The sequence below is a fragment of the Macaca thibetana genome, chromosome 11 (assembly GCF_024542745.1).
Source record: "Macaca thibetana thibetana isolate TM-01 chromosome 11, ASM2454274v1, whole genome shotgun sequence".
NCBI classification, from domain to species: domain Eukaryota; kingdom Metazoa; phylum Chordata; class Mammalia; order Primates; family Cercopithecidae; genus Macaca; species Macaca thibetana.
Window position 1 is genome coordinate 35,699,928 of NC_065588.1, and position 15,130 is coordinate 35,715,057.

Genomic DNA, 15,130 nt, shown 5'->3' on the forward strand with positions numbered 1-15,130 from the left:
AAAGTCTGGAAATGCACAATAGACAATCTAAGGTCACACCTCAAGGAACTAGAGAAACAAGAACAAACCAAGCCCAAACCCAGCAGAAGAAAAGAAATACAAAGATCAGAGCAGAACAAACAGAAAAAACAATACAAAAGATAAATGAAATGAAAAGCTGGTTCTTTAAAAAGATAAAATTGATAGACCATTAGCAAGATTAACGAAGAACAGAGAAGACCCAAATAAGCTCAATTAGAAACAAAATGGGAGATATTATAACTGATACTACAGAAATACAAACGATTATTCAAGGCTACTATGAACACCTTTACACATACAAATTAGAACACCTACAGGAGATTGATAAATTCCTAGAAATATACAACCCTCCAAGATCAAACCAGGAAGAAACAGAAACTCTGAACAGACCAATGGCAAGTAGTGAGATTGCAATGGTAATTTTAAAACTTACCAACAAAAGAAAAAGTCTGGGACCAGATGGATTCACAGCTGAATTTTATCAGCCATTCAAAGAAGAATTGGTACCAATCCTACTGAAACTATTCCAAAAGATAAAGAGAGAATCCCCCCTAAATCATTTTGTGAAGCTAGTATCACCCTAATACCAAAACCAGGAAAAGGCATAACAAAAAAAAAAAAAAAAAAAAGGAAAACTACAGACCAATATTCCTGATGAACATAGATGCAGAAATCCTCAACAAAATACTAGCTAACTGAATCCAACAGCATATCCAAAAGATAATACATCATGATCAAGTGAGTTTCATACCAGGGATGCAGGGATGGTTTAACATACATAAGTCAATAAATATACACTACATAAACAGAATTAAAAACAAGAATTATATGATCATTTCAATAGATGCAGAAAAGCATTTTACAAAATCTAGCATTACTTTATGATTAAAACCCTCAGCGAAATCAGCATAAAAGGGTCATACCTTAAGATAATAAAAGCCATCTATGACAGACCCACAGCTAGCATTATACTGAATGGGGGAAAGTTGAAAGCATTTCCCCCCAGAACTGGAACAAGACAAGGTGCCCATTTTCACCACTTCTATTCTCATGGTACTGGAAGTCCTAGCCAGAACAATGAGACAAGAGTTCACCACTTCTGTTTGACATAGTACTGGAAGTCCTAGCCAGAGCAATCAGACAAGAGAAGGAAATTAAGGGCATCCAAATAGATAAAGAGGGACTCAAACTGTTGCTGTTCACCAATGACATAATAATATACCTAGAAAACCCTAAAGACTCATCCAAAAAGCTCCTAGATATGATAAATGAACTCAGTAAAGTTTCAGGGTACAAAATCAATGTACACAATGCAGTAGCACTATACATCAGCATTGACTAAGCTGAGAATCAAATCAAGAACTCAACCCCTTTTACAACAGCTGCAAAAAAATAAAATACTTAGAAATATACCTAACCAAGGAGGTGAAAGATCTCTACAAGAAAAACTAGAAACACTTCTTAAAGAAATCATAGATGACACAAACAAATGGAACCACATCCCATGCTCATGGATGTGTAGAATCAATATTGTAAAAATGACCATACTACCAAAAGCAATCTATCAATTCAGTGCAATTCCCATCAAAATACCACCATCATTCTTTGCAGAACTAGGAAAAAATCCTAAAATTCATATGGACCCCCAAAAACCCCACAGAGCCAAAGCAAGACTAAGCAAAAAGAACAAATCTGGAGGCATCACATTACCTGACTTCAAACTATACTACAGGACTATAGTTACCAAAACAGCATGGCAGTGGTATAAAAATAGGTATGTGGACAGATGGAACAGAATAGAGAACCCAGAAATAAAGCCAAATACTTAAAGTCAGCTGATCTTCGACAAAGCAAACCAAAACATAAAGTGGGGAAAGAACACCCTATTCAACAAATGGTGCTGGGATAGTTGGCAAGCCCCATGTAGTATGAAACTGGATCCTCATCTCACCTTATATAAAAATCAAGTCAAGATTGATCAAAAACTTTAAGACATGAAGCCATAAAAATTCTAGAAGATAGCATTGGAAAAACTCTTCTAGACATTGGCTTAGGCGAAGAGTTCATGACCAAGAACCAAAAGCAAATACAACAAAAACAAAAATAAACAAATGGGACCTAATTAAAACAAAAATCTGCACAGCAAAAGAAATAATCAGCAAAGTAAACAGACAACCCAGAAAGTGGGAGAAAATCTTCCCAAGCTATGCATCTGACAAAGGACTAATATCCAAAATCTACAAGGAACTCAAACAAATCAGCAAGAACAAAAGAAGTAATATCATCAAAAATGGGCTAAGTACATGAATAGACAATTTGCAAAAGAAGATATACAAATGGTCAACAGACATATGAAAAAATGCTCAACATCACTAAAGATGGAGGAAATGCAAATCAAAACCACAGTGCAATAACCATCTTACTCCTACAAGAATGGTCATAATTTAAAAATGAAAAAATAATAGAGTTTGGCATGGATGTGGTGAAAAGGGAATACTTTTACACTGCTGGTGGATATGTAAACTAGTACAACCACTAAGGAAAACAGTATGGAGACTCCTTAAAGAACTAAAAGTGGAACTACCATTTGATCCAGCAATCCCACTAGTGGGTATTTACCCAGAGGAAAATCAGTCATATGAAAAAGACACTTACATGTGCATGTTTATGGCAGCACAATTCACAACTGCAAAAATACGGAACCAGCTTAAATGCCTATCAACCAATGAGTGGGTGAAGAAAATACACACACACACACATATACACACACACAATGGAATACTACTCAGCCGTAAAAAGGAATGAAATTATGGCATTCACAGCAACCTGGATGGAGTTGGAAACCATTATTCTAACTGAAGTAACTCAGGAATGGAAAACCAAACATTGTTATGTTCTCACTTATAAGTGGAAGCTAAGCTTTGAGGACACAAAGGCATAAGATTGATATAATGGGCCTGGCTTGGTGGCCCACACCTATAATCACAGCACTTTGGGAGGCCGAAGCGGGGGGATCACCTGAGGTCAGGAGTTTGAGATCAGCCTGGCCAACATGGTGAAACCCTGTCTCTACTAAAAATATAAAAATCAGCCAGGCTGATTTTTGATTAAAAAATGTAATGATACAAAAATCATTACAGTTGTGTGGTGGCACACACCTGTAATCCCAGCTAGTCAGGAGGCTGAGGCAGGAGAATTGCTTGAACTCAGGAAGAAAAGGTTGCAGTGGGCCAAGATTGCACTACTGCACACCAGCCTGGATGAAAAGAGCAAAACTCCGTCTCACACACACACACACACACACAAAAGATTGATATAATGGATTCTGGGGACTCCGGTAGAGGGTAGGGGAGGGGTGAGGGATAAAAGACTACACATTGGGTACAGTGTACACTGCTCGCGTAATGAGTGCACCAAAATCTCAGAAATCACCACTAAAGAACTTATTCATGTAACCAAACACCATCTGTTTCCCAAAAACTATTCAAAGAATAATAATAATAAAAAAGATTTACATTTATACTGTGCTTAATATCTTATAAAGTACACTTACCTCTATTCTTTTATGTAGAGTAACAGATATTTTCCTTATGTTAATGGTGTATATTAGTGCGTAGTATATACTATGTCTTTTGGTATAGCAAAATAACGTCATTCTGTTTAAAACACCAGTAAGGCCCTCATTGAGAAACAATGTTGGATCATGAGCTGTGAACATTCATGGGTAAAACATTAATTTCTCTCTTTAACAACAAACTGAGCTCTTTTATCTCTCTGTTGCCAATACATGGCCTAGTACCTGAAACAGAGTAGGTGATCATCAAATATTTGATAAATAACTTAAAAATAAGACTGGAAATCAGAGTTTTAGCAATCTGTGTGTGTGTGTGTGTGTGTGTTTGTGTGTGTGTGTGTGTGTGTGTGTGTTTTCTAAGTTTTTTGATACCTCCAACCTCTGGAACAACTCACTTCCAAATAAATTTGTAGATAGTCACTGATAATAAAATAAGAACCATCTTGATTTGTAATTATTTTCCATGATAGCTTTGATTCTTGTACACAAATTGGACTTAACCTAGAATTATTATTTCTGCATTAGAATAGAACTTCAAGCTATCTAATTCATCAAATTAGTTTTTATCTAATTCTCCTTATCTCTTGGTTTTATTACTTATATACACATTTGTATTTATATTGCTTTTCCTTGGGAACTTTATAATTGTTTTTATATCCATATTAGGTTGAAAAATATGTTATAATGTCTCATAACTATTTGATTTTATATTTTAACATTGATGATAAATTTTCTCTGCATAGTCTTCAAAACATCTTTCTCTGGTTAAATGGAACAGCAGTGACATATAATCGTTGTCTAGTTTATTCTTTAGATTTTATTACAGAAGATATACTATAGGTTGGTCATGTTTTAATTAAACCACATGCTAACATTTCATGTTGTAATAAAAAACTGACTGTAGATTATTTTTATACTCAATAAGTCATTAGAAGAGCACATTAGACAAATTTTCACCCAAAGCAATATTATTTATTTAAATATAAAAATAAAAACATGTTCTAGGTAAATGTTAGTAGCAACTCAATATGTCCTCTAAGAATTGAAAGTAAGTGTTTCTAAATGCAAATAATCCTGATTTTCTTGCTAAATATGTTTTTGTTTTTCCAGAAGTCTAGGAAATAGGAATTTACTTACTAAATGCCCTACTGTAATTATGGATGAAGATTGTAGAAGCATGGATGAAATAGGACAGTCAGACTACATTACTGAAAAACACTCCATACAGCATATTTGGAGGAAAAATGGAAAGAAAGTTTCAAATTTTCTTGAAGATGTGAACCAGTCTACTCCTAACTTTCTATCAGAGAATTCTGACTCTTTTGTTAGTCAAAATATGATCAATGTATTAAACATAGATCAGCAAAAGATAAAGAAAACATTTAACAAGTGTGATTATGATAGTATGGGAGATATTTGTGTAGCCACTCATTCTGATAAAAACCGTGTCACTGACAGATGCATTAGAAACATTTTTACAGTTCCAGAGTTGACTTTTAGTAATTCAACTTTGAATAAAACAAGTTATCCAGAAAAATGTCAGCCAAACAAGAAGAATCAGAGAGAGTACAATAAAAATGAAAGAAATGATCTTAGTACATCTTTTGAGAACGATTACTACCCAAGCAGCTCTGAAAGAAAAGGTTGGTATTGTACATGGAAAATGTAATTACATATTCTTTTTTCTTTCAGTTTTAGTATATATATTTGTATATCTATATACGCACACATCTATATATTTGTATGTGTGTTTATGTGTTTGGAAGAAAATGAAACCAAAAATAGAATGGCTTCCTATCATATAACATTGTGGACCAGTGGTTTTCCTCTGTACATGTCATGTTAATATTCTTTGAATTAAAAAAATGAAAATAGACTATGCTAAATTTTTAACTCAGTGCATACTTTTATTTTTTAAGGAAAACTTGAAAATGATTACCAAGAGAGGACACCACAGAAAAGTATTCAGAAATATCCAGCAAACTCTATGTAAGTTTTTAGGGAAATCTGGGGAATACAAATCAGGAACTAGTATGATGCATGATGAAGGTTGAATTGATGCAAAGTGAGGTAGGCGTATTGCCATCTGAGGGTGGGCAGGCAACTTGTCTCAAAGCAGTCTTACCAGGAGTCGTAGTGTTGATAATATCACCCCAGTTGAGAGTGTGGTGCTCATATTTACCAGCTCCCAAATACTTTCTTATCTGCATATTAGTGTTGATTAGGTTTGAGGAAATTGACTTAATGCATCCAAGAAACTCATATCTGCCAGAATATCAATTTATTAACTTAAAGTAATAAATAGAAAGGGAACATATATAGGAAGTCTGACATGAAAAAGCATGTTTTCTTACTTTCAGACAGCTCTCAATGGGAAGGTTTCTTGCTTGGTTGGTATAGAATCACTACAGGGAGTGATAGAATTCAGATGTTAGTGGCATAAGGAAGCATATCAGCAGTTTATAGGACAGTGTACATTTTAGGGATAGAGCACTCTCCTCATTGCCAACATTTACCTCTCAGAGACTCCATGTTTTCTCTGTGTTCAAGATTACAATCTCCTCTACCCATACATTGAAAACAATTATGTTACACCAGATTTTTCTTTCTCTTCTTGCAGCTGGTGTACAAAATGTTCTGAATTTAAGGAGATTTTTACACTCATCCATTATGTGTTGATATTAAATTTATTACTTAGAGTTTGGAAGCTACCTTCCAGACTTTTGTGAATACTGGCCTGCAATTATAAGTAACTAAAGAAAACTTTATTTTAGCTACTAGTTTCTGAATAGTCCTAACTTTCTTGGTAATAATTGCAATTTAGACAAATCTTTCTGATTGGAAATCGTGAACTAGAATAAATTTTTATTTTGGAAATGATTTCTTGTGGAGTTATTAAAAATATTGATTGATAAAAAGATGTAATTTTAGTGGGATTGGCACATACACATTAATTAAAACATAGATTTACAAAACATTTCATAAAATTGACAACTTTGTATCTTTGTTGTTAAATCTCCCAATATCTAGAAATTTATGAGTGAAAAAATCATGTTAGGCCTTGAGTTTTAAATGTACCTTATGAAAGCAATTTAAAACATGGTTCTCAATCCTGACTGCAGGTCCAGATTACTTGAGGGAGTGATTTTAAACTATAGAATACCAAGTTTGACCTGCACATAATAGGTGGGCTCTTTGGCCTGGAGCTTATGAATCTTTATTTTTAAGAAAGCTTCCCATATAATTCCGATCTGAAGCCAAGTTTGGGAACTCTAATTTAGAACATTAATTCCCAGAGGGAATACAACAAACTTTAATACTGTGTATTTATAATCCTTAGGGGAAATATACCTTCAGAAGAATTGCACTATAAGCAGTCATGGGACTTTGGACTTGATGAGGTAAAGCACAGTCTCACATTATGTTCTCAATTAAGTCAGTTTGTATTACCATATCGTATTACTGTATTTAGCGTTCACTTTGATTTAAGGTTAGCATTTATTCATTAATTTTTTGGGATGGACTCTTTGTCTTACACTTTTTTATTCTGAGGAAATTATATTTTAGATCTAGAAATAAAAACACGTTTTCAGAGACTGTTACGTGCTTTATTTGAGACAAAACAATCTTGAGGACATTTTAAACACATTTTTTAAGTATTACAAAATTTCTGTATTAGTTCATTCTTGCATTGCTATAAAGAAATACCTAAGACTGGGCAATTTATAAAGAAAAGAGGTTTAGTTGGCTCATGGTTCTGCAGGCTATACAGGAAGCATGATGATGGCATCTGATTGGTTTCTGGGGCGGCCTCAGGAAACTTTTAATTATGGCAGAAGGCAAAGGGGAAACAAGGAGTCTCACATGGCAGCAACTGGAACAAGAGAGAATGAGTAGGGAGGTGCCACAGACTTTTAAATGACCAGATCACAGGAGAACAAACTCACTAGCATGAGGACAGCGCCAAGAGGGATGGTGCTAAACCATTCAAGAGAAATTGCTGCCCTGCCATGATCCAGTCACCTCCCACCAAGCCCCACCTGCAACACTCAGGATTATAATTTGACATGAGATTTGTCAGGGAGATAGATCCAAACCATATCTTTCCACCCCCAGCCCCCCAAATCTCATGTCCTTCTCACATTGCAAAATAAAATCATGCATTTCCAACAGTTCTCCAAAGTCTTAACTCATCCCAGCATTAGCTCAAAAGTTCAAAGTCTCACCTGATACAAGGCAAGTCCCTTCCACCTATGAGCCTGTAAAATCAAAAACAAGGTAGTTACTTCCAGGATTCAATGGGGGTACAAGCATTGGGTAGATATTTACATTCCAAAAGGGAGAAATAGGCCAGAAGAAAGGGGCTATAGGCCCCATGCTAGTCTGAAACTCAACAGGGCAGCCATAAGTCTTAAAGCTCCAAAATAATTTCCCTTGGCTATATATCTCACATCCAGACACACTGGTGTAAGAGGTGGATTCCAAAAGCCTTGGGCAGCCCTGCCTCTGTGGTTTTGAAAGGTTCAGCCCCTGTGGCTGCTTTCGTGGGCTGGTGCTGAGTGCCTGTGGCTTTTCCAGGAGTTAGGTGCAAGCTGATGGTGTATCTACCATTCCAGGGTCTGAAGGATGGTGGTCCTCTTCTCATGGCTCCACTAGGCAGTGCCCCATTGGGGACTATGTGGGAGGGCTCAATCCCACATTGCCCCTCCACTCTGCCCTAGTAGGGGTTATCCATGAGAGCTCCACCTGTGCAACAGACTTCTGCCTGAACATCTAGGCTTTTCCGTACATCCTGTGAAATCTAGGTGGAGTCTCTCAAGCCTTAAATCTTACACTCTGTGTACCCACAGGCTTAACACCACATGGAAGGATCAAGGCTTACAGCTTGCATCCTGTGAAGCAGCAGACTGAGCTGTACCTGGGCCCCTTTGAGCCATGGCTGGAGCTGGAGTGACTGGGATACAGGGAGCAGTGTTCTGAGGCTGCACAGAGCAGCAGGGCCCTGAGCCTGGCCCAGGAAACCATTCTTCCCTCCTAGGCCTTCAGGCATGTGATAGGAGGGGCTGCCATGAAGGTCTCTGAAATGCCATTGAGACCTTCTCCCCATTGTCTTGGCTATTAGCACTTAGCTCGTTTTTACTTATGCAAATTTCTGCAGCCTGCTTGAATTCCTTCCTGGAAAATGGGCTTTTATTTTCTACCACATGGCCAGGCTGCAAATTTTCCAAACTTTTATGCTCTGCTTCCCTTTTAAATATAAGTTCCAGTTTTTTTTAACATTTCTTTGCTCACGCATATGAACATAGGCTGTTCATATAAAGCAGCTGGTCCATGTCTTGAATGCTTTGCTGCTTAGAAATTTCTTCTGCCAGATATCCTAAATTAATCACCTTCAAGTTCAGAGTTCCACAGATCCCTAGGGCAGGGGCACAATACTGCCAAGTTCTTTGCTAACACATAACAAAAGTGACCTTTGCTCCAGTTCCCAATAAGTTCCTCATTTCTATCTGAGACCTCCTCAGCCTGAACTTCGCTATCAATATCACTACCAGCATTTTCAGCCTTTTTTGTTATAACCATTCAACTACCAGTCTTTACGAAGTTCCAAACTTTCCCTTATTTTCTTCTTGTGTTCTTCTGAGCCTGCCACATTCTTCCAACTTCTGCCCATTACCGAGTTCCAAAATTCCTTCCACATTTTCATGTATCTTTATATCAAAACTCCACTCCTGGTACCAATTTTCTGTATTAGTCTGTTCTCACATTGCTATAAAGAAATAACTGAGACTGGGTAATTTATAAAGAAAAGAGATTTAATTGGCTCACGGTTTCACATGCTGTATAGGAAGCAGGATTGTGGCATCAGATTGACTTCTGGGGAAACCTCAGGAAATAACAGTTATGGTGAAAGGTGAAGTGGGTGTGAAGCATCTCAAATAGCAAAAGCAGGAGCAAGAGAGAGTGAGGCGGGAGGTGCCACACACTTTTAACCAACCAGATCTCATGAGAACAGACTTCACTATTGTAAAGGAAGTACCAAGGGAGATGGTACAAAACCATTCAGGAGAAACTATTTCCCATGATTCAGTCACCTCCCACCAGGTCCCATCTCCAACACTGGGAATTATAATTCAACATGAGATTTGCTGGGGGGCATCCAAAGATCCAAACCATATCATCTTTCAACATGAAAATGCTTTAGGTTTCAATCTACTACATAATTTTATATTTGCCATACTATTGAAATATCTATAAACACTGGTTATGTAATATTATAATCCCTTTGCCATCATAAGGTTGTAATTTTTACAATAGTGCTAGGAACTTTATGTAGTTTATTTCTAATCTATAGGAGCCTGAGTTGCTAAAGTCTTCACAGCAGAAGAGATTGAAATTTAGAGAGATTAGATAACTTGTTTGAGGTCACACTCTCAAGCTAAGATTCAACTATCTGTCTTATCTGATTTGATATTTTCAGCTATACTGTTTTCCCTTTTTTCTTCAATAAATATTTATTGAGTTATATCATGAATTCATATACACTTATTGAATGTTTCCTGTGTGCTAGACACTGGGGATAAAATGGTGCTTTGTTCTCAAGATTATATTCTGTTTGCACTAGACTCTGCAAGGTACAGAGATGAAAGGACATGGAACCAGTCTTTAAGAAGTCTTCATCTAATGGCTAGTCAGAAAGAGACAAAAATATAATACATTTAGATCAACTGCTTGAATTTTGTTTTGGGTTATTAGTAAAAGACACTTCTAAGTTTCATCTGTAAACAGGAGGAAGATGTGATGGAGGAGGTAACTTTTGAGCACAGTATCAATAAGTTGTTTACCAAATGGTCAAATTGTGAAGAAGGAGCAACATAGATAAACTAAGATGTCAGAGTACAGCCTGTTTTAGAAATTTCAAGTACCTTGTTTCATTCTAGTTATTGTTATAGCTACTATTTATAATACTAATGATAAGAGGCGCAGGAGTGGCCTAGGTAATTCTGGACAATACAAAGAGGCAGGTCATAAATGGCCTTGTATGATATATAACAGTTTAATTCTTGATTGTTGGTTTTTTTTTTTTGAGACGGAGTTTTGCTCTTTTTGCCCAGGCTGGAGTGCAATGGCACGATCTCAGCTCACCACAACCTCTGCCTCCTGGGTTCAAGCGATTCTCCTGCCTCAGCCTCCTGAGTAGCTGGGATTACAGACATGTGCCACCATGCCTGGCTAATTTTGTATTTTTAGTAGAGACGGGGTTTCTCCATGTTGGTCAGGCAGGTCTTAAACTCCCAACCTCAGGTGATCCACCCGCCTCGGCCTCCCAAAGTGCTGGGATTATAGGCATGAGCCACCGCGCCCGGCCAATTCTTGATTGTTAAACAGAGATCCACTAAACAAATTTTAGCAGAGGAATATGATGATGTCAGAGTAATAAAAAAGTTGACTCTAGCAACAATGAGGAGGGATTTGATAAGTGGAACAACTCAAGTTAGGGGAAGAAATAATGAGAGCTTGAAGTTTTATAATAGCAGTAAGGATGAAAGTGAGAGAAGAGAAGATTAGCTCTAGAATTGATAGTACTTGGTGATTGGTGATTAGTTAAAGAAGAAGGAAGAAATTGAGGAAGACCTAGATTTATTTATGATTTGAGTAAATGGGTAGTTGATGGGATTGTGCTACTGAACGAGATTGAAACCATAGGAGGAGGTGGCAGGAAAGGTTAACTCCATCAAAATTCATGTACCCTTTTTTGTAGAATGTACCCTTTTTAATAGAATAGAGCTACCACTGTGAAATGGCTTCCCAGCCAAGGAACATGTTTCCTAACCATCCGTCCATGTACATGTGGCCATATGGCTAGATCTCACTAATGAAATATTAGGAAAAGTGATGTGCATCATTTTAGGTCAAGGCTTATAAGAAAAGGGAATTATTTTTCCATGCTGTCTTTCTTTTGATGGCTAGATGGTAGTGAGGCCCCAAGGGATAATGGAGCCACAAGATGGAAAGGACTGGGTCTCTGAATCACTACATGGAGGCAAATTGCCTGCTTACCAGAAACACTCACTTTAGATTATTATACAAGAGAGAAATGATTGTGTTTGGCATTATACATTTTGTAATATACTTTTTAAAAACAATACCTAACATCACTCTGATTCAGAGGAGGAGCAGATTTCTGAGAGAGAGAAATTTGACCCACTGAGCTCAAGTGAGGATCTTCTGAAAAGCCTGTGATCTATGTGGAGATGTATAGTAGACAATTATATATACAGGGCTTGAGGTCAGAAGAGATTTTTTAGACTTTAATGAATAGGAGATAATTGACTACATCCAAGTGTATGATTCTCGAGAGAAAGTGTATAGAATAAGAAAAAAAATTGTCAAATTCCTGAGAAGGCACATTTCAGGTTGGAGGGTATGAAGTAGAAGAGGAACCAGAAAAGGAGGCTGAGAATGAGCTACTAGAGAGGTTTGAGGAGTACTAGTGTCATAGGAAAGAAAAAGGAGGAGAATGTGGTCAGTAGTGTTGGAAGCTGTCCTGTTATTCCTTTAAATAATTCATATTTTCCCAAATATGAATAATATAGATGTATCCTCCCAAAATATGAATTATCAACAAAATATAATACTTCAAAAACAAATTCTATTTGACTACACCTATGTCTAGAAAGCTGGCAGCTTGAATGTAGCTAGAACTAGTCAGAAAAGAAAAAAGTCCATTGGTGTAGCCCAAGGGGAATCAGGTGCTATGAGGAGTTCTTTGGGTAGAGCAGGTGTGGGGACTTTTACATTGTGATGCCTGGCCATGGCCAAAGGTGCGGTGGAACCCTGACTAAAATTAGGTTCTACCAGAGGGGCCAAGGCAGGAGTCACCAATGGGATGGAATGAAGGGGTAGGAGTAGAAAGAGGGCTGGGTTGCACCTGCCCATGGGTTAGGTAAAATTAAAACAGGTAGCTTCTGCTAAAGAAGAATTGATGAAGAGACATACAGGCTAAAACAAGCAAACAGAACAAGCCTCTTGAATGGGGACGTGTGTTGTTCTCAAGAGCCTTTAGTGGGAGTGGAAGAGAATAGGAAAGAACAAAGTGTTGGAGGAGTATAATTATTTAATTTTAAAGGTTTAGTAGAGGAATAAAGTTTAAATACAATTGTTAACATGGGAAGGTAATCACTAGAGAAGTGGAGCCATGGTAGAACAAAATTCAAGAGTGATGATGTCACACTAGGAAACCTGATCAAGATGGGAAGAAATGAAATAGCAATTCTATATACAGTGTAAGGAATGAAACCCACTTAGCAATTAACATATTGAATATGAATAAATATATTGAACATGAATTCTTTTCAATATTCAAAGAATATCAAATTATGGAGAAAAAATCAATATAGTTTACAAGCAGCGTATCTATAATATAATAAAGGTTGAAAGCAAACAGATAGCAATATACATACATTAAGAAAACATATATACTATTGGAGCAAAGACCATATAAATGCAATAAAAAGCCCATTCGGAAAAGAGAAAAATAGGAGATGCAGATTTTCTGATCCACAGCAACTATAAAATCCTGCTGGGTATGCATTGTGAAGGCTTGCCATCCTGGAGGATGGAGGACGTTCGTGAATAACTTGGTGTCTTGTCCTTTGGGAAGATCTTTGCTGTCCTTCTCAAACAGATCTGAAGTAGGTATTGGAGTGCAGACCTGCCTTGGGGTCTCCATAGCTTTCTTGAAAGTTTTGTGTTCTTGTTGCAAGGGGGTTGAATGTGTCATTAGTTGAAGAGAAAAGGTTTTTAAATGATAAGATAGAGGGGTTAGGGAAGGGGTTCTGCTTCATGTAGTTATTCAGGCCCTAAACTGGTGGCTTCCAGTTTATTGTCACCAGAGAGCAGAGGGGAAAAGGAAGTGGAGGATTGTGGGGAAGATTTTTATGGACCAGGACCGGCAGTAGTATACATTACTTCTGCCTATGACCAGAACTTAAGTAACATGTCTAAACTAATTCCAAGGGAGGTTGGGAAATACAGTCTAGCTGTATGTCCAAGAAAAAGGGAGTCAGGTTTGGGAAGCAGCTAGACAGTTTCTCCTTTATTCTATATATCTAAAATTCTATATCCTACTAACAGAGAATATATAGAAAAAATTTTTTATAAGCCCATGGTACATTTGCAAACATAATTCATATAGTAAGCCATAAAGAAAATCTAAGAAATTTATCTAAGGAGAGATTTATAGGTACATTCTCTAATCAAAATTTGATAAAATTGAAATCAACTAAAAAGAGATACTTAACTTCCCTTAACATCCTGGAAATAAAGAAACACTCAGGGTTTCTTTGCTTTGTTTGAGAAAGGAAATGAAAATAAAGTACAAATACATAGAAAGTGATGGAAACCAAAACCAAAGGTGTGTTCTATAGAAATTTATACCTCTAAGAGCTTTTATTATTTAAAAAACCTGAAAACAAATGACTGATGATCTAACTTAGGAAATTAAATAAAGAATAACAAATTTCCAAATTGCCTTAATATGTTTGTCTTTGTTCAGCTGCATTTACTATGATTATCTGAAGCTTTTCCTTTTTCTCAGTAATTCATTTCTTGGCAAGTGTCTCTTCTGTTGCTTGTCGTTTTAAAACCAATTTAAATTTCATTTTATTGTTCACCACAGGCTAATTTTTCTTTGTGATTTAAAAATAAACCATGTTGGCCGGGCGCGGTGGCTCAAGCCTGTAATCCCAGCACTGTGGGAGGCCAAAGCGGGTGGATCACGAGGTCAGGAGATCAAGACCATCATGGCTAACATGGTGAAACCCCGTCTCTACTAAAAAAAAAATAAAACATTAGCCGGGCGTGGTGGCGGGCGCCTGTAGTCCCAGCTACTTGGGGGGCTGTGGCAGGAGAATGGCGTGAATCCAGGAGGCGGAGCTTGCAGTGAGCCGAGATGGTGCCACTGCACTCCAGCCTGGGGACAGAGCGAGACTCCATCTCAAAAAAAAAAAAAGAAAAAAAAAGTTGAACTGAAGTAATGTAAAAGAAAAGTACTATAAAATGAATTGGTGGTGTAAATAGGGTAGATATAAGTGAATATTATTATGTATACTTAGGAATTGTTAACATTTTGGTTTTCTCCTAGATTCTGATGGAAGAAGGAGGAATATGCTCTTTAAAAAGCAGGCCAACATCTACTGAGAAAATCTGTCAGTATAACTGTATAAGTTAATTTTACTCTATTTTAAAAACTAACAATTAAATAGAAATCAGTTAAATTTGAAGTGATTTTTTGGATGTTTGCGAACAAATATATATCATGGATATTTTAGTACTGCTAATGCAATTGACTCTTTAAAATTACTTTTATAGGCCGGGCGCAGTGGCTCACGCCTGTAATCCCAGCACTTTGGGAGGCCGAGGCGGGCGGATCACAAGGTCAGGAGATCGAGACCACGGTGAAACCCCGTCCCTACTAAAAATACAAAAAATTAGCCGGGCGCGGTTGTGGGCGCCTGTAGTCCCAGCTACTCGGGA

General features: G+C 37.1%; 1 protein-coding gene across 2 annotated transcripts in view; it reads left to right on the forward strand.

The window, feature by feature from the left end:
- The window catches only part of C11H12orf40 (chromosome 11 C12orf40 homolog), a 130,115-nt gene that overhangs the window by 48,594 nt on the left and 66,391 nt on the right, over positions 1 to 15,130 (forward strand). For both annotated transcript variants that reach the window (XR_007717909.1, XM_050750133.1), the window contains exons 8-11: positions 4,706 to 5,238; positions 5,515 to 5,584; positions 6,936 to 6,996; positions 14,739 to 14,802. Coding sequence is in view for 1 of the 2 variants with exons in the window: in XM_050750133.1 (XP_050606090.1) it covers positions 4,706 to 5,238; positions 5,515 to 5,584; positions 6,936 to 6,996; positions 14,739 to 14,802 (728 nt within the window). In the remaining variant the exon portion in view is untranslated. The remainder of the gene's footprint in view (positions 1 to 4,705; positions 5,239 to 5,514; positions 5,585 to 6,935; positions 6,997 to 14,738; positions 14,803 to 15,130) is intronic.